We start from the raw sequence: 27,237 nt of genomic DNA on the forward strand, positions 1-27,237 counted from the left end.
CACTTCAGAGCCTTCTGTACTCTGCTGACTCTGTCCAGAATCCCAGCTATTTGGGTTCAAGCATCCCAGTGACCTGGCTCTATACATCTTAATGTGGTATTTCTGATGTAGGAACAGTATTTTCTAAAATGGGAACAGACACCTAGCTCACACCTCCTCACTGCTTCTCACTACTCACTTGGCCACACCATTCTCTGCTCAGTGCCCCATGGAAGAGACGTGATTGCAGAAAGCAGATAACAAAGGCATGTTTTCCTGGCTTTTGGGTTTCAAAAGCCTAGATCCTGAAGGGAACAGAAAAGGCTTAAGGCATAGATAAAATATTCAGGAGAGGCCAGGCGTGGTGGCTCACAACTGTAATTCCAGCACTTTGGGAGGCCGAGGCGGGTGGATCACCTGAGGCCGGGAGTTTGAGAGCAGCCTGACCAACATGGAGAAACCCCATCTCTACTAAAAATACAAAAATTAGCTGGGCATGGTGGTGCACGCCTCTAATCCCAGCTACTCGGGAGGCTGAGACAGGAGAATCACTTGAACCCGGGAGGCAGAGGTTGCAGTGAGCTGAGATCGCACCATTGCATTCCAGCCTGGGCAACAAGAGCAAAACTCCGTCTCAAAAAAAAAAAGATTCAGGAGAAAACATTAAGTAAGGCTTCCTCACCTCCAATATTAACAAAAGGGGGAAAGAAGAGAGAGGAGGAGAGGATGTAGTGAGAATACTGACACAGAGGGTCCCAAGAGGAAGAGTCCCTGAGCCCCACACCCCAGGCCAAGATAGATTTGCAGGTTTTAAAAGATGCAGCAACTCATGCCTTGTCTGTCAAAACCCAGAGCAGAAACAGCTTCAAGGTGTGTCTGCATAGCCAAGGCCGTAGACAACTTCACGGGTCTCCACATATGGCCCAGAAGTGGCAGAGAGAACCTTAGGACTGAGAGAGTAATGCAAATGGGAACAAGAAATCTCTCTGCATCCCAGATGAACTGTCTGGACCTCTGACTGGGGACCAGATGGAATGATGGAAATCCCGGGGATGGATGAAGTATGGACACTGGTGATCAGTGAGAATGCTCTCCCAACTTCTTGGCATTATGTAAGACCCTCAGAACTCAGCTATGACCCTCATGGAAAGAGAAGGAATCCCAAATGGACAAATGATCTTTTCTGGCACTCAGGAAAAATGGGGGCTCAAAACAGAAGTTACATTCTTGTGATATTTCTTGCACACCTGAGATGTGTACCTGCTATTCCAATTTCCTGGGACCTCAGCTTCCTTCTGTGTTGGGTGTGGGCATCATAAGGAAAGTCTGTCTCACTGATTTAAATCATCTCAGCGTACGTATACATACATACATATATACACATATACACACACACACACACACACACACACCCCTCTCAGCTACTGCAAACCGGGCTCAATAGGAATTGGGGAATAGGCATTAGAAACTGTTTAGAAATGAATGCAGGGCCCAGATGAGCGGGATCAGACTGTGTACAGGGCGTGACAAAACCCTCCAGCAGCTCCCATCAGCCCTGCTGATTCCCTGAGGGGCCCTCTTTCCCCACTTCCCCACACCCCTGACCCCAGGGGGAAAAAAGGCAGCACAGAACCATTCTGAACCAATCAATCATTGGAGACACACAGACTCCACCTGTATCAAACGAGGATACCAGCCACCCAGACAGCCCCAGTTCCAGCTCCATCCATCCTGCAATCCCTCCTCCACAGCACAGCACAGCCCAGACGCTGCCTCTGGAAAGGAAGCCTGAGGCCAGAGTTGCTGAGCCTCTGGGAAAATCTGGAAATTTGGTTTCCCCAAGATAGACTCCACCTCCTCTGGTAAGATGCTGTGCTCCTGACAGGGCTTTGTCTCCCTGGGAAGGAATCCATGTCTTGGGAAGGCTCTGCATCCCAGGAAAGGCTCCACACCTGCAGGAGGGACTCCTTGGTCCTGAGGGACTCTGTGCCTGCATAGGCTCCAGTCCTTAAGAAGGACTCCATGATGCAGGGGGACTCCAGGCCCTCAGGAAGTTCTCCATGTCCTGGGAAGGGCTCCAGGTCCCTGGAAGAGTTTTGTGTCCTTGAGAAAGACTCCATGTCCTCAAGAAATACAGCCTGTCTCCTTCTAAGAGGGCTCCACACCCCCAGAAAGAACTCTAGGAAGCATTCATATCCCCTCAGGGCCAGGCCCAAAGCCCCTCTCAGCTGGCACAGATGCTGCTGACAGTGGCCCCTCCTGGGCCCACGAGGCCCAGCTCCTCCTGCTCGTTGATGCATAGCTGGTAACCACAGCCCCGGGCCCGGGCTCCAGACGGGACCCTGTGGTCAGTCTTGGCACGAGGAGGCAGCAGGAAGCCCACACTGCCCGCAATGAGCATATGCCAAATGCTGTGAATGTAGAAGTAGTTGTCCCGGGTCTCCACAAAAGCATAAAGCAGGATGGCACTGCCTGCAATAAGGCTGCCAGGGCACAAGTAGAAAAGCCAGCGGCGCCACGTGGGTGGGTAGCAGTGCCGGCGGCGGACGCTGCGTACTGTCTGGGGGAGACAGAGAAGTGGGGCTCAGGAATGCCAAGCCCTGGAACCCAAGCCAGAGCTGGTCACTCTCAGGTTTCCTCTGTGCCCTGGTTGTGACCTAAAGACACCTGCCAAGACTGGAGCGGACACTGCCAGCAGCAGGTGATGATGACAGAGCCAAGCCCACCTTAAACTGGGGACCAGATACCTGGGGCCCAGCACCCAAGTCCTGCTGGGACCCTCCCCCCACATCCCTCCCCACCCTTACCCAGGCTGTGGCCAAGATCCCCAGGGCGAAGAGACTGGGTCCAAGCAGGTTCCAGAGTCCATGTCGGTCAAGCTGCAGAGCCATGGACAGCAGCATAGCTCCCAGCAAATACAGCACCTAGAGAAAGAGACTCAAGGGCTGGGCTAGGGCCAGGTGACAGACAGCACTCCAGGGGCTGGGTCAGAATCATGAGAGGCACTTGGAAATGCCCCCAGGGAGAGGTCAGGAGGGGATTTCAAGGAGACTTGGCCATGGTTGTTCCCCAGGGCCCACTCTGGACTGACCTGCTTGACCACGGGCTGTAAACGAGCCATGGCAATGACAGTGACCCACACGGACATTAAGGAGCCCAGGAAATCACAGAACTGCAGCACATCGTAGTCCATGATGCAGAAAACCACGATGCCTGGCTGGTCACAGGCATGATAGAACTGAAGGAAGAAATGACAGGCATTGAGAGAACTTGAGGCAGAGGTCCAGGTCTACAAAACCGGAGGGGGTGGGCCCAGGGGTGGTATGCTGCTGTCAGAGCAGCAGAGGTGAAAGGTCACAGATGAGAAGATCTGGGAAATGCCTGACTCCCCAAATCCTGAGAAGAATGTGGTAAGGAGGTCCAGTCTGCTACATAACTAATATGTATCTGGCAGCCCTGACCCTGGTCCTGAGCTTCCTAATCTTCCTGCTTCTGGAAGGTGCTGTGGAGAGTGCCCTGCCAGGGGGTTCTGATATTCTCAAGCTGAGGCCAATCCTGTCCCTGTCTCCTTATGCTCACCATGGATCCCACCTATAATCCCCATCCCTGGCCCAAGCTCTAAGCTACCCAGAAACCAAATCTCCCCGCTATGTCCCAGTTTCCCCTGCTAGCTCAGACTCTGAACTGGGCTTCACTCTCAGGGCTTCCACCAACTGACCCTCTTCATCCCTTCCCAACAAATGCGGGGAGTGTGTGGCAGGTAAGAAAAAAGGCAGTCCCTAAGGCCATGGAGAGAGGCATGGCACTTCACACCATGGGGAAGAACATGGAGAGGGGACAGTGTCCACCCATCCTACACTCTGGAGAACATAGTGAAGAGTGGACTATTGAGGAGGTTCAAAGGGGATGCAGGGAACAGAAGTGGAATCGGATCAGACTCAACTGGACATCCTAATTAAGTAACCAAGCAAAGTCTGCTGTTAGCTCCCTTGTCTGTAGTTCCAACCCATGTCCAGATTGTCTCTCTGGACAATGCCATGGCTTCCAGCATCCTGTGTTCCATTATTTGTGAAAAAAGTTTTCTAGGGATAACTCGTTAGTGGCAGAGATGCCACCAAAAAATCTGGAAAACATACTCCAAAGTCAGTCTCTAGAGACAAAAGATGAAAAAGAAATCGCTAATGTTTCCTTTGACCCTACTGAAGATGTCATCCAATCATTTAAATTGCAAAAATTACAACTTCAACAGACAAATTTGGAAAGGAAGAAGCTAGGATCTTAGAAAAAGAAAACAAAATGAAGACGAAAACCTGGGATATGAATTGGCATCAGGAAACTTTGGGTTTGATTCCTTTAAATTTTAAGCTGCAAGACTCAAGCTTGCGTATCTATCTTCTTTCTTTTCCTTCACTTTGGAGGTAAAGAATTTTGCTCCTGCAAAAAGAGACTGCCTAAGGATGAACATGTTTTAAGTGGGTGTTCCAGGCTTTCGAAAGGGCTTGTTATTTTGGGGACATGGTTCCCTCTTAATATACTGTTAAATTGAAAAAGTGAGTTCTTAATGGGAAATTTTCAGACTTTTCATGTAGGTCCATATCAACATTAGAATGAATTTTTGTAGGTTGGGTGCAGTGGCTCACGCCTGTTAATCCCAGCACTTTGGGAGGATGAGGTGGGCAGATCACTTGAGCCCAGGAGTTAAAGACCAGGCTGGGCAACATGGTGAAACCCCCATCTCTACAAAACACACAAAAATTAGCTGGGCGCGGTAGCGTGTGTCTATAGTCCCAGCTACTTGGTGGGGAACAGGGAATTGGCGGGGGTGGGGGGCAGAAGGGGCTGAGGTGGGAGGATTGCTTGAGCCCAGGTCAAGACTGCACTGAGCTGTGATCATGCCACTGCACTCCGCCCTGGGTGACAGAACGAGACCCTCAAAAGTAAATAAATAAATAAAAATGGTTAAGTAATTAATGTTTGAATACGTCTAAGAGACTGGTTTATTTTTCAACTATTTATATGTGCTAATTCACTGGGAGTTAATTTAGTTCCTAAGCAAATCAATATATTGGTCTTTTTCTATTTTAGCTATAGGAAATTGATTATTCTCTGCCTCCAAGACCAGACATAAGTACTATAGGCCACTAAATTACCCAATACTGTTTTATGACTTGGATTTTATTTTAAAGAACTAATTTTACATCCAGCCTTAACCAAGCACTGGCTCCATATGCTTCACTTTCAAGTATATAGAAAGAAATACCCAGAAGTTTCTGGGAGAGAGATTTGTACTATATTTCAGACAAAGGAAGATACATATCAGCAGAAAAAAGGCAAAGCTGAATCACTAAACATTGAAGACACATCTAGGGGAATAATTGAGGGCTGACTTTCTCCTAGGAATTTGCACTAAAAGAAGAATAAAGAAAAATGGAGATATTATCTCTAGAGTGGAGAGGATTTGAAGAAATCATTTCACTAATATTTTATGACTGATTATTTTCCAGGTATACTAAAAGGTCAAAGAGATTGTTTAAGGTTGTGAAAAATCCACAGGAGTAGAGTTACATTAAAATTGTAGTGTGAGGGAATTAGTCCACTAAAAATTGTGGACTAATTTTTAGATTGGCATTCCTTTTGTCAACAGCAATAAAAAGGAGTAGAAGTGACATAGAAAAATCACTTTAAGATTTAAGAATTTAAGAAAAAAAATTAGACTACAAACTGACTTCTATTAATATAATTCTAATCTAAGTTGATAACTTTCTCAGCTTTGGCCATTATTTATGAAGCAATGTAGGGAAATTATCCTGAAAGTTTTTTTTTCCTGTGGAATTTTACATTTTTGTAACAGTGCATCTAATGCTCCAAAATGGGCTATCCAGGCACTGCAGAATGTGGACTATAAATGCAAACGTAGTTAATCCATGCCCAGATTGGAATATAATGGAACTTGCTGTTACTCCCTTATTTCCTGTTTTCTGCTTTCATTTTCTCTTGGAAACAGTTACGGGATTTTGCCAAGGGACAGTGAGAATGACCTGGGATGGTCTGAGGGATATAAGGCGTAAGGAGAAGGTGGGCTTGTAGCCAGGATGCCAGCGATCAGCAAGGACACCTGCACAGCCCCAGAATGCCGGCTCTGTCTGGGTCTTCTGAGATCTAATTACAAGGATTCAAGGAGCACTGTGATGGATACACAGTTTGAACAGTACGGGTTCAAGTTGCACAATTAAAATGTTTGATATCTTTGTCCTGATGGTTTCTTATATTTGGCTTAGTTGTATTTTCAGATCTCTTGATCGGCTCTTATCTTTTAAGAATTTGGTGAGAACTACTAAACTGGGGCCATGCCTTTTTCTACATACTCCAGGACTTAAGAGAAACTGAAGTTGGGTTAAAAGCATATCAATGCATGCTCACTGCCCTGGTGCAAAGGGAGCAATACAGCTCATCTGTTACATGTGAGGGATCTGGAGTCAGGCTCACCCAGATTCTAAGGTAGATACTCACCTTCTACCTCAGGCAAAATATTTAACTTTCCCTTATCTACAAAAAAAGGATGACAAGAATAAAAGCATGTATCAACTATTACAGTACTATTGTGAGGATTAAATTAGCAGTGTCTGAAACAGCACATATTCAGTGTATGTCATTTTGTTGTAATCATTATCTGAATTGTTTGCCTATATACAAAAATCAAATGCTAAGTTTGTGGCCTGTTTTTGTTTTTTCAAAACATATTTTACATCTGTAAACTCCTGAATTATAAACCTACTATCTGCTCCTATGTTCCAGATAAGAATGGATTACTACTCCCAAGTGTAGACTGTCCTGGATTATTTGAAGACAAGGAAGATGACTGTCATCTCCTGTCCTAGTACTGACAACTGCAATTTGACCAAGGGGTCCTTAAAGGGACACTGCTGCAGAATGAAATAAGTCTAAGAATGGCAAGGAGGGACCACAGAGAACCTGCAGGGAAAACAGAAAATATAGCTTTATGTTCTGGCCCATGTGGAAAAGAACAGGAGTGAGAGCAGGACTTTAGGCAACACCTCAAAGCCAGTAGCTTTTCCTTATTGCCTTATTTAAGAAAATGTGAGATTTTGGCCCGGTGCAGTGGCTCACACCAGTAATCCCAGCACTTGGGGAGGCCAAGGCGGGTGGTTCATGAGGTCAGGAGATTGAGACCAACTTGGCCAACATGGTGAAATCCTGTCTCTACTAAAAATACAAAAATTAGCTAGGTGTGGTGGCGGGCGCCTGTAGTCCCAGCTACTCAGGAGGCTGAGGCAGGAGAATCGCTTGAACCTGGGAGGCGGAGGTTGCAGTGAGCTAAGATCACGCCACTGCAATCCAGCCTGGGCAACACAGCGAGACTCTGTCTCAAAAAAAAAAAAAAGAAAGAAAAAGAAAAAAAACAAAGAAAGAAAGCGGGAGCTTTTTATGTGGTGCCAGGCACTTGAGGCTCTCCCAGTACTCCTGCTACAGGGAAGGTCTTTTCAGGCTGACAGCCACTGTATCCAGATAAGGAAGAGTCATCTAGCACTGAACACTCTGGAGCCAATCAGGATACTTGTGTCAAGTCCAGAGAGTGAATATGCTCTCCCTACATGCTTCAGGCTCCTGACACACTTGGGTATTCTTACTAATTATGAATCACATTCGATCTGCATGTAGCCGAGAGTGGGCTGGTGGAACAGCTGTTGCTGGAGGATTTGGTGAGCCACAGTAGAAAAGGCATCTGGCAATACAAAAGAGAAACAGTGTCTAACATAAAAATAGAATGAGGCACTGTGGGGGCAGGCCTAAAAAGCGGCCAATCAAGCAAAACTGGGGTATATGCTTCTCACCCAGCTTAAAGGGCCAAGGTCTCTCTCTGCAGCATGGTTGCAGCCTCTTCTTCCTCATCTCTGGATGAATCTCCAGGAGGACCCAGGCCCCTCAGTTTCAGCACATTTGCCCCTGCTTTCTCCCAGATGAGAAGTATGATTTTTCTAATTTAGACATATGTCTGACCTAGTAATGCAGGATGCCAGGAAGGCCTGTCTTGCTTTCTGTGATATCCTTGCTGACAAGGCCTGAGCAGTCTGAAACCATCTAAGAGTTTTTGCAGTGCTCACATGCATGTCACATGGTGTCAAGAGCCTAGAGATGAGTTGAAAAGATTCCCAGATGTGACACTTCAGGGGTAAAAAGTCTACTTGGGGGTTAAGTAACATTAGCAGGCTCACTTCTCTACCTTTCCTTATAGTTTCTGGACGCTTGCTTATAATGAACTTTTCTGATTATGGAGGAGTGAGGAAAACACAGGAAAGAGATTGTGGCGATTCTGCAATGGGAATGGAGGGGTTTTAAACTATATTAATCTTCATCAAAATGCACTCCTTTGAGCTGGGATGTGATATGACACTGCCACTTCCGACAATGCCTCAGGACATAGTTGAGTCTGTAAAGCTTCTCAGGACTCTGAGAGTCAGATTGTCCTATAATCCCCCAATAGAGAGATCCCCTCTATCTTTCCAAAGTTCCCATGAGAAATCAAGGTGGCATGGTGACTGAATGGGAACGCCATTTCAGACCACAGGAACGAATGTGCTAACGATGTGCAGGTCCCCAGTGCGACGGAGAAGGGGAGCTCAGAGTAGCTAGCTAGCTCTCATATCGTGGAAGAATGTGGTGAAGATGAAGACACTGTGTGCAGAGGTGTGGGGGAAAGCATAGATTTCCTGCCCCCATACAGAGAATATGGTGACTGTGCAGACACAAATCCACACTTTAGGCCAGTTTCTTGGCCCATGATTTGAGTAAAGGTCCCCTCAGCCCTCAGGGTGGACAGAGTGTGGAACAGCTGGAGGCCCAAACTTACTTTATTAAGTTGCAAACAGTTTTGTTCATTTACTCCAATGTGCCTTACAAAAATGACCATTTTCTATGCATGACAGTCTGGGAAGCACTGCTGTCTCTGTCTGTAGAAGACACAGTGAAGGCACAGACATTCCCAAACCCTCGGAGAATGTGGTGGAAATACAGACTGTGACCCACCACCATGCACAAGCACCCAGTGATAAGATGCAGACACCACCGCATACCGTGGAGAAGAACATGGTGAAGGTGTAGACTGCAGCTTCCAGCACATATCGACTCCGAATGGCCAGGACCACAGGTGGCAGAAACATGAGGTTGCTCAGGCAGAGCAGGAGTGTGGACAGCAGCTGGAATCCATAGGTGAGCGCATCTGCACTGTCGGTGCAGCCCCAGCCTCTCCACCCTGCGGGTGGGGAAGGCACAGAATGGAAGAGAACAGACGGCAGCTACGGGCCTACGCCACAGCTTGTAGAAGGTGGTCTCACCCCGGCTCTGCCAAACCCGTCCCCAATTCAGGCTGCGCACTCCCCTACTCCCGCCGCCTGCCCACAGGCCCAGCAGGTCCACCTCCAGTCCACCGCAGCCCGCTCCCTCGCCAGCCCGCTCACCGGCCTTGCACTCGCAGGCTGCGTACAGATAATTGTGTGTGCGCAGCAGCTTGCACTGGCCGTAGGGCCCGCAGTCGTCCACGCATGGGGACAGGAAGGTGCGCATCCGCACCTCGGCCGTCGCGTTGCGGCACCGCACGAACCTGCGCACAAACTCGCAGTCACCTGGGGCCCCGGGCCACCCCCGCCAAGTCCCGGTCCCAGCCCTGGCCCCGCCCCGCACCGCTCACCGAGGCCCCACCCCGCACAGGGAGCGGAGGGCCAGGAACCAGGTCCCCGTCTGCGGGAATGGGATTCGCAGCCTGGCAACCCTGGTGGTGGCACTGACAGAGAGGAGGAAGCCGGCCAGAGACTCTGAAGGGAGAAGGAAGGAGTCAGTGAGAGGGAGGAGCGGTCAGGACCCAAGAACCCTCACCCACCTGCTCCCACTTCCCGGACCCTAGCCTATCATTCCTCCATTCCATCCCTCCCCACCTTCATCTCTGCCCGCCACCACCACCCCCACACTGAAGCTTCCTCTCCTCCCCCATTCCTCACCTCACCTTTGGAACAGGTCACTGCTGCATCCCCCAGGCTCAAGGGCACCTCGTGAGTCAAGCATCCAAACACCGTCACGTTTTCCTGGCGCACGGAGCTCTGGGGAGGGCAGGTATGGAAGTGAGGCCGCCACATCCTCCAGCTCCACCCACCGCCACCCTCAGACTCCCACCCCTGTTAACCCACACCTTCCAAGGACAGCCCATTCCTCCCGGCGCTCTCCACGCCAAAGCTGCTCTCTCACCTCCATTCTCAGAACAGAAAAACTGAAAAACAACAGATCCTCCACAGCAGAAATCTTTCAAGGACTGATGAGACGGCAAGGCCCAATTTTGAATCTGTTCTTTGGGCAGAAGTGTTTCAATTCTGTCCAAGCAAGAGAGAACACCCTCTTTTTCAGTCCTATCTAGCTCATTGAGGAGAAGCAGGGCTGTTGCCAGTTATAGAAACTAATTGTGGACAAAGGCAATTGTAAGGTTTTCCATCATCTTCACCTGGACCCCAAGACAGGTGGAGCATGAAGACACTCACTCCAACTCAGGTGAAATGATCCTAGGTACTGAACAGTGGTAACAGAATGCCCAAGAGATTAAATGTAGCAACCTGGCTGGGATTAAAAGAAACCAGATACCTGCAAGAGTAAATGTAAGGGGTTGTCTACAAGAATAAAGGTAACAGGATGCCATAAGCTCACCTCATTCAAGAAGGATTTGAGGCAACTTACATAAAATAGAATATAATAAATGCCTGAGGGAAACTTAAAAATCAGGACAGGAAAATAAAGTCTGTCCCTAAGGTAGGCCATATATTTGATACTGACTTCCAAGCAACCAAAGCAAAGGAAGTATCATGAGTTACCAGATTTGCAACTACATAATATAAAAGCTAATCAGAGTCTCTGGAGAATCACAGCATCCAAAGGGGAAGTTCTGAGATAAATTCTCATCAAAGCGGCACTGTGTGTTGTCATGCATCCTGTCCTCAGCCACAAGAGTGAGTTTCATACAACTTCCTTATATAACTTCCTTCAATGCAAGCCTGGGGCAATATGCCAAAGTATTACTCAGTGAAAGTCTTTCTAGGAGGGAGCCAAAGAAAAAAGTATATGCAGTTCTCTGATCCAAATGTCCAGTTCTTGATCCAAGGGGAGAAAAAAAAAATCAAAATATTTGGAGGAAATACCTTTCAGAATAAACAGAACAGGCTGAGGTGCTTAGCACGCGTCATAGAATGCAGATGGATGGAATGTAAACAGATGCTCATTAAAGTGAATGGATGGGAATGCAGAGAGGGAAAGGGTGAGGGGCTGCAGGAGGGCTAGGCTTCTATTCTCAGGGTACTGAGGAGGAAAGAACAAGTATGCGTAAGGCTGTCCTCTAATTCAGGGTCTACGGTTTCAAGGTCGAATCAAGATCTCACTGTCATTGCCCAGAGGCATGGCAATAAGCAAACACAAAATACATACAGTCTTAGCTAGAACAAAGAGAGAATTTGATTATGTAAATAAGAAATATCTTCAGGTTGAATAAATGGCTCTAACAGGACGACTAGAAAGTTCTAAGCCATGTCCCATAAAAGACCACATGAAGCCACAGACCAGGCCTCAGGTCGGCTGATGGGAAAGTGGTCCCTGCCCTCAGGGCTGGAGGATAGTAGAGTTAAAAGGATCCCTGGCTCAGGGAACAGCTAAGCTGAAGATATTCTCTAATGGGCCAACATAGGGCTCCGCCCTCATCTCAGTCTTAACGCTGACAGTAATGACTAAGAAGTACAAAAAGTTGGCTTTGCAAGTGCGTGAATTACACAAAGTGGAGAAGGCCCGAGTTCCAAACCAGTATTAGGCAATACCTCAAGGAGGGACATAAATTCTTCCATTCAGGTTCAAAAATTCACTGCAAAAATACAAGATGCGAATTGGCACCAAAATGTATATGCCCCTTGATTACAACTAGATAAACAAAGTAATTAGTGTGGAAAAGAAATGGGAGGACATAAACCAAAAACAGCTGTGGGCCAGGCACAGTGGCTCACACTTGTAAACCCAACATGTTGGGCGGCCGAGGCAGGCGGATCAGTTGAGTCCAGGAGTTTGAGACCAGCCTGGGCAACATGGTGAAACCTAGTCTCTACTAAAAATACAAAAATTTAGCTGGGTGTGGTGGTGCACTCCTGTAATCCCAGCTACTCTGGAGGCTGAGGCACAAGAATCGCTTGAACCCGGGAAGTGGAGGTTGCAGTGAGCCGAGATCACACCCCTACACTCCAGCCTGGGCAACAGAGTGAGACTCCGTCTCAAAAAAAAAACAACATTAAACAGTTGCGTTAGGGAGATATTTTCCCCTATTTTCCAAAGTTTTTATGTGATCCTATTACTCTTATAATAAAAAAGTAAATGTATACAACTGGTTTGAAGAAAATACAAAGGAAGTAAAGGAAAAAGACCCAGGGATCTCAGTTCACCACAAGCCCTAGGTGATCCCACAGTGTAATGCAGCTGCTGAAAAAGGCAACTCAATCTCAGGCAGCACAAATGCAAGTCTTGTTACCTGGTACCCCGGTCCGACCACCTCAGATTACTTATTTCAGAGACACAGTGACCACTAGAAGTATGACCAGGTGAGATAGTGAAGGAAGGGGAGAGATCTAAATACCAAGACCCCTAAGACACTGAGGTTCTTCAGCTTTTGGGTGGTTGGAGGTAACATCTGAAGGGCTGTAAAAATAGGACTGGGATGTAATAAATATATCATACTAATGTAAGATATTAATAACAGGGGAAAACGTAAGAGAGTGGGTATATGAGAACTTTGTGCTTTCTGCTCAACCTAAAACTGCTCTAAAAAAAATTAAGTCTATTGCTTTAAAAAAGAACAGGACAGAGATAGATTTACTGGAAATGGCTTCTGGATATGGCTTTTACCCACTGAATCAAAGATGAGTGGGTAAAAAATTCATGGAGACAGATTTTGATGGGATGTCAGGAATGCCTTTGGCAATCAGCGCTATCCAAACATGAACTGTGTGGCCTCAAGAGGTGGTAAACTCCCCATCAAAGGAGATTTGCAAGAAAAGGTTAACAACTACCATAGTGAAAGGCCAGTAATGAGCGGCAAGTGAGCCTACAAAACTGGGAAACCCCAGACACTGAGTTGACCTGGTTGACCCGCCCATCTGTAGCAGAGTGAATACTCAGGACATGTTTGTTGACCAGAATTGGGCTGAGCCATGGTCCCTAATTGTCAGGATGGGTGGGAGCAACCTGGACAGGCTTCCTGGAGGAGGTAAACACCCCAACACCCCTGACACCTTCCCCTTCAAGCTCCCTGGCAGAGCAACCTCCCCACTCTCCATAAAGAGTACCGCATTGAGCTGGAGCTCCAGGCTGAGGACGCCTCCACTGTCCAGCACTGGCAACAGCCTCATGGCGAACACGGCTGGGCGCTCAGGGGGAAGGGCCACACTCGGGCCAAAGAAGATGTAGAAGTGGACAGAGAAGGTGTCCAGCTCGTTGCGCAGAGTCGGGCGCACTGGCCAGCAGTGCTCAGGTGGGGACGTGGTCCCAGGCCCCTCCGCAGGGGTTCCAAGGGATGGCGGCTCTGGGGGCAGTGGCTGGTTGCCCAGGGACTGGGGCATGTTCATGGCAGCTCCAGGGACCAGGGCTCGGAGCAGGCCGGGCTGTGGGCACTCTGTGGGGCAGAGGAAACCAGAGCTTGGGCCTGCAGCCTTTACAGTCCTGAACTTACTCATAAACAGATCTGAGCTAGACAGGATTTCGCAAAGAGTGGGGAAGGATGAGAACTAGAATGCGATGTCCCTTGAGAGTGTGGGGCATCCAGGGTCATAGGGGTTTCCTAATGGTGACAGCTAATGCAGTACCACACTGGAGGGAACTGAGGTCATCTATCCCTCCCTAAAGGCATTGAAGACACTATTGAAACAGATACTAAGTATGAGAGGCTGTCTCACTGACTTGCAAGGGCTTTGGCAAGGACAGTGTCCCAGAGGTCCTGGATGTCCCTGCCTACCCCAGGAAACTGAGAGATTAAGTCAAAGAAAGTAATGAGGTCCTTTAGTTGTCTCAAGTCAGATGCAAAAAAAAAAAAAAATTATCTAAAGGCCTTCCAATAACTTGGAGCTCCAAGTGTGATGGCTTCAGGGAGCATGAAGGAGCTTCGGATGGGGAGGGGAGGTTGTAGGGATATGGCAGAGGGCCACTGAACACAGCCACCCAAGTCACTCCCCAACCACAGATGTCTACACAGACTGGGGCAAATGCAGGGGTTCTGACCTTGCAACCGCACACACAGCTGGAAGCGGATGGTCCTACCAGGGCCCCGGGATGACGTTTCCACACGCACGTAGACCCAGTGCCCCCAGGGGGGCAGTGCCAGCTCCAGCTGGCATCCTGAGGCACCTCCACAGGCCACAGAGCTTGAGTTGTGCAGTGGTGGGGCTTTGGGACGCAGACGCAGTGACAGGGGGCAGGCAGATACCCCACGGCCTCCCATACACGCCAGCTGTGCTGAAACCCTGTAAGTGAAGCTGGGCACAAAGACCCTGGGCAGAGGAGAGGTTGGGGGTAAGAAGGCACAAACAGAGGCGAGAGGAACACAGGGCAATGGAAGCGCTAGGAAGAAGGGGGCATAGGGTGGGAAGGAGGCCTGTTCAGGTCTCCCGCTCTGTGCTGGGAGGGAGGGAGGCAGGGATCCCACCCAGGGACCCGGCAGGTAGGTGGCGAAACCAAGAGAGAACCCTGCAGCCTGTGTGAGGCCAGAGAAGAGGGAAAGGACCAGGTGTGGGGAGTCTTTGACTTACTTGTACAGGGCTGAGCGATTGTGTGGGGAGAGGGTTTGCTCTGAGGGCCGGCCAGGAACCAGCACAGCGACGTCCAGCAAACGCCGGACAATCAGCTGCGGCTGAAGGAGGTACTGACACTCATCCTGGAGACCCTGGGACAAAAGCAGGGGTGGCAGGAGAGGGAGAGACAGCAGGGGTGTGACTAAACCAAGGCAAACAGAACCTGCTGGGCGGGCTGGGGAGAAACCCCCGCCCTGGCCACCACTCCCAGGCCTCTAACCCAGGTCCGTCTAAATTCCAGGTCCTTCCTGCCTGAGCAGTCATTTCTGGTCATCTCTGTCCCACCTCAGTCTGCAAGGTCTGCTGGGATCCTCAGCACTGGCTGAGGTTTTGGGATTCAAACCCAGGCCCTCCTGACAATCAGGCCTGGCTTGCCCCTTCTCCCAATCTAACCCCTCCCCCTGAGCATTCTGGGCCAGCCCAGCAGCACTGTGATCTCCAACCAGCCCATTCCCTGAGCAGGCTCAGGAACTTAGAACACTGGCTCTTTTAGGCAAAGTGGGGTGGGGTGGAAAGCTCCTTCAAGGCCTCCAATCCAGCCCCCTCACTCTCCCCGCCACCAATCTCAACCTTTAATTTCCTTTAGTCCTCACCCTGCCCCGCTCCCACGTGCTTGTCCAGCCTCTGCTTTCACACTCATTACACCCAGATAATGAGCGGCCCTACACAGGCAATGAGTGCAGGGCCACTCATTACTTCCCAGGCAACCTCCAGACTATAAGCAGCTTGAGAACAGGAACCCTGTCCTATTTGATTTTTGTTCCTCCAGACACAGGGCCTCACATGGAGAGCATACCTCACAGATGAATGTTTGCTGAATTAATCAATCCATAAATGGATCATCCCACCTGGGGGAAGCGCTGACCTTCCTAAAGCCAAATCCTGTCATCTTTGATGCCCCTGCCCCAACTCTGCCTTCAAGGGACCCACTGATCTGTCTGATCCCTCAGCCTCAGACTGTGTTTCTTCTGCTGCTAAAGGAGATCAACCACGTCTCCCCCAGCTTCTCTTCTGGAGAAAATCCCCAGCTCCTTCTCTGTTGACACCCCCTGGCTCGCAGAGCCTCATCACTCTCCAGTGAGCTCAGTCCCATTTGCCGCAGTTCCTCTTCTGCAGCACATGCAGCTATATGAGCCCTACAGACCTCACAGTTAAGGGGAGGTGGGGGCTCCTAATTAGGACATACCTTCAAACTCTGTTCTGGGACAAAAGTTCCAGGCCCTGACATCCCACTGAGTTCCATGGCTCAGAACAAGCCAGCCAAGGCACTGACTTCCAGCAAAGCTCCAAAAGGCTGGAAGGTCTGTGCCTTTTGCATCCCCAGTGTCTAGCACACCATCTGGCACATACTAGGTTCTAAAATAGCTGTTAAAGAATGGGTGTCAAAAAGGGGGTCCCTTCAGAGAGCTCCGGAACCAACCTAGATGCTCAGGTTTGGTGTCAAACCCGAAGAACCAAAAGACTCTCACAAGTCACTGCACTGACCCCACCTCCTATGGCAAGAATCACCACCACAATAATCTTGTAGTGAATGAGTCCCAAGGGTGGGGGCTCATGCTCCAGTGGTGGCCCACTTCCTTGCTAGACAGTCCAGGGAAGGAACACTTTGCTCCACGTTTTGGAGTTTTACTTGCGTTTGATTCAATGAAAGATCAGTGGACATGACCTGTTTGGTTAAGACGTGCTCCTTCCTTCAACTGTGTAATGTGCACAGCCAGTCCCCCCTCTTCATGCAGAGGGAGTGTTTAGTCAGTGGAGACCAGGGAAGATGCAGGGAACCGTCACCCAGTGATGGGACCAGAGAAAGAGCAACCGGAAGTCAGGTCCTCAAGAGCTGCCAGGGCAGACGCCAGGTGAGAGAGTCCCAGCTGAGCCAAGAGGCCAGAGGAACATCAGCAGTCGGGGAGGCCCAGGGCACAGGCAAGGAAGCTCAAGAAACTAGGAGAGGCAAAAGTGAGACATGGATGGGCTACGGGCTGAAAGATCCTGGAGTATAAGGCATCGTAGATAGATTCCTAGAATGTCCTCATATGTATGGGCTGGGTTTCTTCAGAAAGGCCTGAGTGGGCTGGCCAGTGCCAGGCTCTGGGTGGGGCTTGCAGACTGAAGATGCCCAAAGACACTTAGCCTTCTCTGCAGGAATAGCAAGTGCACAGCTGAGCCCATGCCCAAAGGCAGAAAGCACCAATCAGTGTAGAAGCAAACGAGTGCTGGACAGATTTCAGGGGGCAAGGGTGAAAGCAGGAAGACCACTTATGAGGCTACTGTGGTAGCCCTGGAGAAAGCAGAGAAGCTGTGCTAGAAGTGGAAATGAAGAGCTGTAGATGCATTCAGGGCATGCCTCAGAAGTAGCGTCAACAAGACTTTTTCTTTACAGACTGGTTGTGAGGAATAAGGAGACAAGAAAAATCAAGGATTTGGGGCATTTAATTTGGGGCTTGAGCAATGGGTGGATGACAGTGCAATTTCCTGAGGAAGATAACAATGACTAGAGAAAGAAGAAGCATGGACTGGGAGCACTGAAATGGAAATTAAAGAGTTTTATACTTTTAGCTTCACTTTGATTTGATTTTACTAAATACTGTATGAGACATTTCTTAGACATCCAGTTGGAGATGTCAAGTAAGCAGTGGGATATAGTCTGAGATTCAAAGAAATTAGGACTGGCTGAATACTCGTGGAAGCATTAACATATAGATGGTATTTTAAATTATTGTGCTGGAACACCAAGCAAGAGAATAGAAAAGTAAAAAAGGAATTGTTCCAGGACCAAGCATTGGGCCACTACAACCTGGAGATCAAGCAGAGGAGAGGCCAGGAAAGGAGACAGAGGAGTGGGCAGTGGGAAAACCAGGACAGTTCTGTAAAGTCACAGAGGCCAAGAAGGGAAGGTGTTTCAAAAAGAAAAGAGTAATATAGGGAACTAGTTAACAGCTAGTTACTAGTTAACTCTGGGGCGGGGAATTGGAGACTGGAAGAAGGGAAGAGAAAAACTTACTTTCCACTGTATATCTTTTGTACCTTTTGAATGTTGTACCAGGTGCACGGATTGCCTATTCAAAAAATAAATAAACTAATTTAGGAGGAGGAAAAGCAGCTGCACTATTAGCAGATTCTAACCACCTCAGCTGAGATATTGAGTCATGTGTGGTCCTAGTTGGATTCAACAGAATCCTTTCTCCTGTACAGTCGACTTCTTCACTTTCCTCGTAGTTGCTTTCATTTACGTAGGTAAATGAGTAAACTACTCATGAGTAATTTATGAGTAAATAAGTAATAAAGTAGGTAATAAAGTAATAAGTAGGTAATAAGTAGGTAAACTACCTTTTCAAATCTTAGACACAGGAAGAGGAAGGATTAGAACCTGCGCTCTAGACATTTGGGAGTACTTTCCCCTCATGAGCCATTTGGGTGCCAAATGGTATCCACAACCCAAAGGCCAGCCCCTCAGAGCAGACTGGCAACTGGGCACCTTAGAATGAACACACGATCCAAAACAGGAAAGGCAAGGAGATGGAGGCCGGGGACAAGACAGAGTGGCTGGTAGGAAGAAAGGGACAAGGAAAGGAGGTGAAAAGGCATCACGTGCCAGACTCTGCACTGGAGGCTAGGAATACGTAGTAAATAACACAGACACAGGGTCTGGCAGAAGTGTGGGACTAGAGCTCACGAGGGTGGCCCGGACCAGGTAAGTCACTTCTTTTTTACAACCTTTCAGGGCTCCCTATCACGCTCAGGATACAGTTCAAATGTCAAGGCCCTTCGTGATCTGGCCTCTGCTCACCCCTCTACCTTCCTCACCACCCCAACACCAGCCCACACTGAACCACTTCAGTTCCTTCTAAACTTTGGGCCATGCTACTCCCACCACCTGGAATGCCGTTCCCTGCCTTCTCAACCTCAGACCTCACCGCTTAACAGTTTCCAATACCACCTCCACCACGCTAGCAAGCTGAGTTAGCCATCTCCCCTTTATACTCCTAAAACATTTCCTATATCTAACATGCATCTTGTTTTTCTCTGTGTCCCCAGCACACAACCCAAGGCCTGGCACAAAGCAGGTACTAAAGGACTAAGGCTAAAGGGAGATCTGAGCTCATCCCCAAAGCTGAGAAGGACCCTAGAAACACACTGCCTTCTTATCGCTGGGACTCTTCAGTTCCCACCAAAGGATATCCCTAAACCCACATAAATTCCTGTGTTCAAGCCTCACAGGAAGCATGCCATAGTAGGGGAAGGAAACAAGTTGAGAAGATGGAGGAATGCTCTAGACAATTAACCCACAGGCTGGAATCCTGGAAATTAACCAGGATCTGGAGAGCTGAAGAACCCTTTGAGGACCATATAAGACTACAGAAGTTAATCTAATTCTTAGAAGGACCAGACCCAAGATCCTTGCCCCATCAACCTCTCAAACAGGGCTGACGGAAGCACTACATCTCTCACGGCGTCCAGACCCACTGCCACTCGTGGGCACGGTGGGATGGTCCTCTTCTGTCTAGCCTTACCACACACCTGGGGAAGCTCTGACCAGGGTTCCAGTTTGGTACCAAGTTCCCCAGGCCCCGCTTCCCATGTCTAGATGCAAATGCACATGTCAGACCTAGTTATTTGCTCACTGCCCAGCTCCCCCTTGGTCTGGGCACTTGAATCACCCTTTAGGGTCTGAGCAGCTTTTCTCTGCACTATCTCTATTCCCCATTGTCCCAATCTGGTAGCCATAAGCAATCCTGACCACTTCTAACTGGGCCTCAGCTCCCACAATCCCAGCCCAGGCCTAGGCCCTAGGTTCCTGCTCACCTAGAAACGTTTTTGGATAACTAGAGCCAGGCTTCAGGAGGATTTTCCCTGTCAGTTCTTACAAAGTGGGTCAAAGATCAGAGTTGGGATAAGGAACATCCCTGTTGGGATTTTGCAAAAGACCTACGAAGACATTCCTTCTAACAGAAGAACCCTCAGTTCTGATGAGAGTCAAGGCCTACCTAGAACCTAGGGCCCTTTCCAAGCTAGCTCCCAACATGCTGTCCTTCAGCAGGCTCACAGGCCTTGATGGGGAGTTCTCTTGCATATCCACATCACTCTCAGGAAAAACGGCCCTGTCACTGAGGCCTAGAGACACTACCTCAGCCCTACTTCCCATCTCTGACAATAGCAGTGCCAGCACCCTTGTCCTTATGTGAGTCTCAGCTCATTCAAAGGCACTATTCACCCCATTTCTGAGTGCTAGAGTCCTCTTCTTTAAATCCTCACTCTGTTCTTGCTCGTTTCTTCACCCTCACCACAGGTCCCATGCACATGGCCATCCCACTCTGACAACAGCCAGCTCAGCACACCCCCTGCTTCTCCTCCAGTGAACAGGAGTAGGAGACCTGTCTGGCCTAATCCATGAGAGTGGCAGGAAAACATTGCAGCATTTCCTTCCACTCCAAACCAGAGAGACATCTGACCTTTGAACCTGCCCTTCAGTCTTTAACAACCTCTGTGAAATAAGTGCTTGGGGTGGCTGATATTTGGAGAAAAGTGAGGCAAAGGCCAGGATGGACACCAGCTGCCCAAAGCCTCCTTTTAGCAGGAAAGAGCTTCTCTTGTGGTCTTCTGAAAGGTGTAGGAAGCTGTCTGAAATTATGATGCAAGAGGAATGCATTCTCCCAGATGGACTAAATACTGGGCCGTGGCCTAAGAGAGTCTTCAGGGCTATTGTCAATCAAGATGTAAAATAAAACCAGTCCTGGGTGTGTGCAGCAGATTGGACCAGCCCATAGTTGGCTTCTGTTCACCTTGATTAACACTTGTGCCTTCCACTAGGAGGCGGCACTACTCCCCTGTGCCAGAGCCTCTGACTCCAGATTCCCAACTTTCCCTTCAGCTTACCTGGACCCAGCATGTCCTCCTGGGGCTGCCAAGTTGCCTCCTCCAGATCATGGCCTCTGACCCACTGGGTGACCTGCTGGCCTTTAGCCATGCCCCGCCCCAGCCACCCTTGTGCTGCTGCCCACCCTGACACAAGGCTGGTGTGCCAGAGAGCCTGTGGGGGGAATTCAGCAGAGATGGAAGGGCAGTTCTGGACCCCCGAGCCTGTGCAACATCAACCCACCTTGACAGAGATGTGGCCGTGGGCCTGGGGAAGGTGGGCAGCCAAGAACCAGTCCCCAGGTAAGGGGCTGCTGACGTTAAAGATGCCTGAGGTGCGGTTGGGCAGTGTCCAGCTGAGGGTCAGTGAGAAAACCCCAGGCACAGCTGTGTCCCCTGGGAAGTGTGTATGCAGGGGATTGATGACAGGGGGTGCCCCGGACCGGAAATACCTGGGGGACCAGAATTAGGAGAGGAGGAAAGCAGACAATGGGGTGGGAGGCAGGAAATGAAAGAAAGAAAGAAAAGAACTGTCACTCTTCACCAATAAAACAAATAGATTCCCTATACCGACACATTCAACAAAGTGGTTCCAGGTTAGGGGCCACAGGTGAGAGATCAGCTCAAGCACTCACACAGTCATACAGTAGTCCGGAAGTGGTCATGTGACAGAGGTCATGGCCCTCACTCAGTCACACTTCAATCTGGACGCGGGTTGGGGTCAGGGTCGGGAGGTCAGTTAAAGTCACACTTTAGTCTGGAAAGTGGTCAGGGATTGGAAGTGGGGTTGGGAAATTAACTCAGACACCCACACAGTCACACTTTGGTCTGGGCAGTGGTCCCCAAAGGTTCCCCCTTGCTCCTTGAAGATGATGAGGTTCCAAACAGCCAGGAATGTGTCCTCAGGAACATGGAAGTGGAAGAGCTCGGTGCTGGCAAAGGAGCGGAAAGGACTCAGCTTGCGGGGTGAGCAGGTGGAGTAATCAGTCAGGAAAAGGCCTCCTGGGAAGCAGGAGAGAGAGAAAGGAGCGGGGCAGGACAGAGGGCATTTCCATTAAGCAACAGGCATGCCAGTCTTCCTCACCAATAGCATCAACTCCACAAATGCTCTCCTCTGAGCCAGGAACTGGGTTTCAGGCTGCAGATCTGAAACCTAGCCATCATCTGGTTTAATCCTCATGTTAATCTTATTTAAAAATAAAACAAAAACAAAAACAAAAAAACCCTCCTTTTACAGATAAGGAAACTGAGGCTCAAACCTAGACCAAACTGAGGATGCAAACCTAGCTCTCTCTAAATTCAAAACTAAGACCCTTTGACTTCACAGCTGCCTCCTCACTTAGGAGCCATTTTCTCCACTTACCAAACCTAAAAAAAACAGATGTGTGGAAGGTGTGTGTGTGTGTGTGTGTGTGTGTGTATTTTGGCATGGGGTCTTAAGCCACTGAGCAGGCTGAAACTCCACCTGTGGGGCTTGGGAGTCAGCATGGAACTGTGTAACTTCCTTGTTGATTTTATTCCCCTTTCTGTTCCCCTGTGGTTAGGAGCAGTAAAAACCCTCAGCAGCCTCACAAGCACTGCCTGTATACTGGCTCAGGGCAGGAGAGGGGAGGGGAAAGTGTGGTACGGCTGCCAGGGGCCTGCTTGGGTGGCAAAAGCAAGGACAGGAGCTGGCAGGCCACCATGAGAGTCCCCAGGAAAGGAGAGTCATCAGGCCTCCCAGGTCAGAATGCACAGCTAGTAGGTGGGGGCCGGGGGAATGTTCCCCCAAAGGGAAGCCCAGTAAGGCAGTGAGTTAGTGACCCAGTGGATTTCAAGCCCCTTGGGAATATTCAGAACAGGCCGACTTGGGAGGTGGGGAGGAAGTGGTCATCCCTCATTAAAATGCCAAGATACCTGATCATGATTGTCAGGAGCAGAGCCAAGGTGAGCAGAAGTTGTGTCAGCAGCTGGCCAGGCAAGGGACTAGAACAGCTGTCACAGTGGAGGTAACCAGTAGCGGACAGGGGAAGAGGGTTCCAAATGGCAGGCAAGGTCTCAAAGTAAACCTCTAGGGAATCTGACTGCTCTGGAGACTTCAGATCAGCCAGAAAAGAAGCCCAAGATGACACCTCCAGGACAGGTGAGAAGGTGGGGAACTTCAGGACAGACCCGGGGCTGGGATAAGGACTACTCTGGAGGGGCATTTTCAGCCAAGCAGGAAATACCCTCAGGGCTAACCTAGTCCAATCATCTCCCTCTCTGGAGATGGGAGAGATTAACTCCAAAAATGAGGTGTTTTTGAAATAACAAAGAAAGGGAAGGGGAGGCTGCTGAAGGAGGAACACTGAACCAGAGCAACCCCAGGAGTCACCCCAGAGAGCTGCCCTACATAGGTGGGGGCCATTGGAGGCCACAGTTACACTCAAGGACTAGTCTGTCCAGTTCAGACCACATGATCAGTCTCAACTGTCAGGAAGGAAAACCTGTCACCTTGCAAGCTGAGCACTGCCTAGGAACCCAGAGAGGCTACCAGTGCAGCATTCAGAGAGTGACAGAGATGCAGCCGAGAGGGATAAAGGGAAATGGGACTGACTGATGGGGGAGACAGGTTTCCTAGGAACCCTAGCTGTGCTAAGTAGGAGGCAGAAGGCTAAGAGGTGAACAGCCTGGATACTATTGTTAGAAGAAATCAGAACTCTAGCGCACCTTCTGCTGGGGTTAGGGAAGGGCTGATCCTCCTCAAGGCTGGTACCAGGGATGGGTCATCTGATCAACCATTGCTACTGTTAGGAGAAATGTTGGTCAGTCCCTCGGTGCAGACCCTCAGATGAGGGCTAGTGGTGAAAAGCAGTTTAATGACCTTTGGGAAACATGGACAGACAAGCACAAAGATCCTTGTAATTCAAAGGACCACAGTATGGCCTGGAGAACTGGGGAACTAGCTAAGCCATCCCCACAGTGGCCAGGGGCTACAGAGGTCACAGAATAGGCCAGTGAGATAAAGGAGTGAGCAGCAGCTGGGAATGCTAGGAGGAACTTGGAAGAAGTTCTAAGGGCAGATGCTTGAGAAAGGGTCCACAGCCCCATTCACTCCAAACTTTGGTTTGCAGTTTGAACAGGGCCTATCAGAGCTGTGTCCAGAGGAAGCATGAGTAAGGCCCTTACCGAGTTCAGATGAACTTATTCCAGGTTCCCCAATATTTCTATGATGAAGCTAGGGTAATTCTGACCATCACCCACCCCATACACACATACACACACACACACACACACACACACACACACACACACCCCTACACCTACACACATAGGCTGAGGCTGGCCCTGCTAGTAATAGCACTAGGTAGAATAAAAGCCCATTTTTTTTTGAATAGCAAGGCACGTGTGAGTCCTCAACTAAGCCCAAGGAAAGGATCCAAGGATCAGGAGTGGGACCACTAGACCCAAGAGATAACTTCCATTCCTGAAATGAAACCGAAGCAACCAATATGCACTGTGCAGCCCTGTGCCATGATGGTCCTATGACACTGCCAGCCTCTCCTCAGACAAAACCCATCACCACCATTAGGTCACAGAGCACCCTGTACTTTGGTCCAAAATTGCCAAGGCATTCACTATTAACAGCACTAAAGGCAGCCCTGCCTCCATTTGGGCGTATTGGTACTCTTTTCCAACTTCATTACAATTCTCCCCAAAGCACCTGAATCCGCTTCTGGGCAACAGTGTTTTTATCCACAACTTTCAGCTGTATATGCTCTGTGGCTGTCGGTCACCCTGCTCCCCTCGCCAGCCCAATGCTTGCTCAATGGGCACATGAAGAAGCCATGATGGCAGAGGATGGAAGCTAGGAACTTGGCCCAACAGCATAAACTCCCCCTTACCAAAACTGAAAACCTGACTGGCTACTGCCTCTGCCCAGTGTCCAATTTGCTAGCAGCAGTAATCAACACAGAGTGCCTCAACGGCTCCTTCCTTCAAAGGCACTGGCTGGGGATGGATGGATAACTTATATTCGTTATGGGAGGCATGCAACACTGCCCTCACCCTTGGAACTGCTGAGAAAGGGTCTCCAGCCCCATTCACAGCTTCAGTGATCTGTCCATATGAGGAGAAGGCAGAGCTGAAGAGGAATGTACATGGGCCACAACATGTCCCCTCCCCTTCATACCATAACACAGGCGCTCAGAAGATACACTGGCTCACATGCACCCCACACACATGCACGTGTCTACACTTACCAACACACAAGCATGTACACATGCTGCCAGCCTCCCCACAATTCCTCAGTTATACACATAGACACATAAGTGACCAGACATCTCTGCAGGGGCTGTGACCTTTCATGTGCATTCGTCTCCTTAAGTTTGTACACTGAACCAGGCCCCCAGAGCTCACTGATACCCATTCTCCACCCCCCAGCTGCTCTGTTGGCTTTCCAAAGACTCCATCAGGCACATCTCCATCCTATCTAGAGTGACACCCACCAGACGTGGCTACGGACTTGGGCCATGAAGACTACAGTCACTTCATGATGGAGCCATCTTCATGGCACATCCCCTAGACCAGGACACCCCCTCCTCCTCCCACATTCCAACCATCAAAAAATCGGACCTCTCTCTCTCTTCTGTCCAAGTCACTTCCCCACCGGAGGGTGGCCCTTGGCTGATGCCTGGCAAATAAGGAACAGTTTGTGGATAAAGCCCCCTTGTGGGCAGACCGGGGAGAAGGGAGGTTATGCTTTGAGCCTTTCCCCACTTGGGTCTATTTTTCTATTAAGTATACATTGCAGTGGATAAAAAAAAAACACACTAGTATGAAATAGGAATTAGGAAACCTTTTTTCTAGCCCCAGCACACTGCCATTCACAAGCTCTCTGACCTTGGACAAATTGCTCCCTCCCTGAGCCTCAGTTTCCCCATCTGTAAAATAGCCTCCGAGTTTCAGCCCTGCTCTAAAAGTATCAGGAATTATTCCTAGGCAAATCAATCTTCTTTGGAACAAGAATCATTACAAGAAGAAAGCTCATTATAATGGCAACTAATCCATATTCATCTATTTGCTACATATTATCTTTAAAACTCTTCTTCATGCCGTTTGAATGCATGCCCAATATCTCAAAGATTTGGGCTATATATTCCCACACTGCACTAGGGGCTTCTGGTGTGGGACTGTCTCTCCCCCATCAAACTTTGTGAGCAGGAGCAAAGCCCACAACATTTCCCTGGAAAAGCAAGAGTCAAAGTGGGGTCAGGACAGACACCAGAAAAAATCTTGGAATCTCTGTCCTAGAAACTGTAAGCCACCTGCTGAGCCTCAAACCCAATTAATTACCACTCTTTTGACCCTGCCAATCCCTGTTGTGTAAGACCTCTCTACTCTCTATTTCTCCCACTTGCTCCCCAATGATCTAGTTCCCCAGGTCCCACCTCTCCTGAATCTCTCCAGCCCACCCCTCCCTGCCGGAACCCCATTCCTGCCTCAATCTTCCCTGCTTCTGCACTCACCAGCCCCTGGGCCAAGGACAGAGAACAGCAACAGCAGCAATAGGGCTGGCGGCAGCTGAAACCCAGACTTGAGTCTAGGCTGGGAGAGGGGCAGAGTATGAGAGATAGGGGGGACTAGAGGAAGAGACTTGGGTAAACACAGAGATGAGGGCAAAGGCTGAGATAATGGGTTGGGCTGGGCTGGACACTGGGGCTTGAAAAAGGGCAGGGAGTGGGATGGAAGGAGGGGCTGTGATGGGGACTGCAGCAAGGGACGGGGTTGAGCCAGGGCCTTAAGCAAACACCGGGAATGGGGCTGGGACAGGGCCTGGGCTGGGATTTGTGACAGGGGGTGGAACGAGGGCCGAGGCCGGGATCGGGGCCAGGCCAGGGGCAGGGACTGGAAGGGGGTCCTGGATGGGGACCCAGGCAGGGGCTGAGGCCGATTTGGGAAGCGGGGCGAGGGCGGGGCTGGGGGCCAAGGCGGGGATTGGGATAGGACGAGGGGCCGGGACAAGGGCTGGGCCATGGCCCGGGGCGGGGGCGGGGCCGGACAGGCCAGCGCGGGGCGCTCGCAGAGCTGACCCGCGGCTCCGCTCCCCACCCCCGGGGGATGGCCTCCGGTGTCCTCGCGGGCCCGGGGCGGGGGCCGGGGACCTGGGTAGGAGTTCAGGCCTGGGCGACTCCGGGCTGCGCTGAACCGGAGATAACCAGGCCCCGCGGCGACGGCCTCGACTTGACGTCGGCGGGACGCCCCGCCCCCCGGCCGGCTCGATTGGTCCCTGTCAGTAAAGCCCGCCCCCGCCCTACTCTATTGGTCCCCAACTTAGTCCTGCTGGGCTTCGAGGACACACAGACTCCGCCCCCGCCTCAGCTACCCGAGACCCTGCCTTTCTCACCCCAAGCACAGAGCCCGAGGTCCCCTCAGATCCTCACAGCCCCCAACGACCGCCCCACAGATGTCTCAAAGGAACCCTATCCTCACAATCCCAGACTCCCCCGGACGTACGCACAGATCTCCGCAGATCCTACCCAGACACTCGCTCACAGAGATCCCGCAACACACACCCCAC

At 49.9% G+C, this 27,237-nt stretch overlaps 1 protein-coding gene across 6 annotated transcripts; it reads right to left on the reverse strand.

Moving 5' to 3' along the window:
• Positions 1-1,614: 1,614 nt before the first annotated feature.
• Positions 1,615-27,235, reverse strand: TMEM8B (transmembrane protein 8B). Of its 6 annotated transcripts, none has more exons than XM_063696250.1 (13): positions 27,178-27,235; positions 21,512-21,701; positions 20,944-21,151; positions 14,808-14,941; positions 14,281-14,549; positions 13,353-13,678; positions 9,998-10,091; positions 9,686-9,809; positions 9,456-9,598; positions 9,072-9,250; positions 3,071-3,217; positions 2,787-2,903; positions 1,615-2,539 (listed from the first exon to the last, which is right to left on the reverse strand). In XM_063696250.1, exons 5-13 carry the CDS (start codon positions 14,498-14,500, stop codon positions 2,204-2,206), a joined length of 1,686 nt encoding a protein of 561 aa, XP_063552320.1. In that variant the 5' UTR covers positions 14,501-14,549; positions 14,808-14,941; positions 20,944-21,151; positions 21,512-21,701; positions 27,178-27,235; the 3' UTR covers positions 1,615-2,203. The 6 variants fall into 6 exon arrangements, with proteins under 6 accessions (XP_063552320.1, XP_063552318.1, XP_018888850.4 ...); XM_063696248.1 differs by lacking the exon at positions 27,178-27,235 and adding an exon at positions 26,186-26,913 and having other exon boundaries at positions 1,615-2,064; XM_019033305.4 differs by lacking the exon at positions 27,178-27,235 and adding an exon at positions 26,186-26,913 and having other exon boundaries at positions 1,615-2,535.
• Positions 27,236-27,237: the final 2 nt, after the last annotated feature.

This window comes from Gorilla gorilla, chromosome 13 (assembly GCF_029281585.2).
Source record: "Gorilla gorilla gorilla isolate KB3781 chromosome 13, NHGRI_mGorGor1-v2.1_pri, whole genome shotgun sequence".
NCBI lineage: Eukaryota > Metazoa > Chordata > Mammalia > Primates > Hominidae > Gorilla > Gorilla gorilla.

Coding starts and splice junctions, on each gene's coding strand:
- TMEM8B (XM_019033305.4), bottom strand. CDS start 26,693: ATGGCCCAGCCCTTGTCCCGGCCCCTCGTCCTATCCCAATCCCCGCCT. Junction 9,810..9,997: donor AGCAGTGACCTGTTCCAAAG/GTGAGGTGAGGA, acceptor TTCTCCCTTCAG/AGTCTCTGGCCGGCTTCCTC. Junction 9,251..9,455: donor AGCCTGCGAGTGCAAGGCCG/GTGAGCGGGCTG, acceptor CCCCACCCGCAG/GGTGGAGAGGCTGGGGCTGC.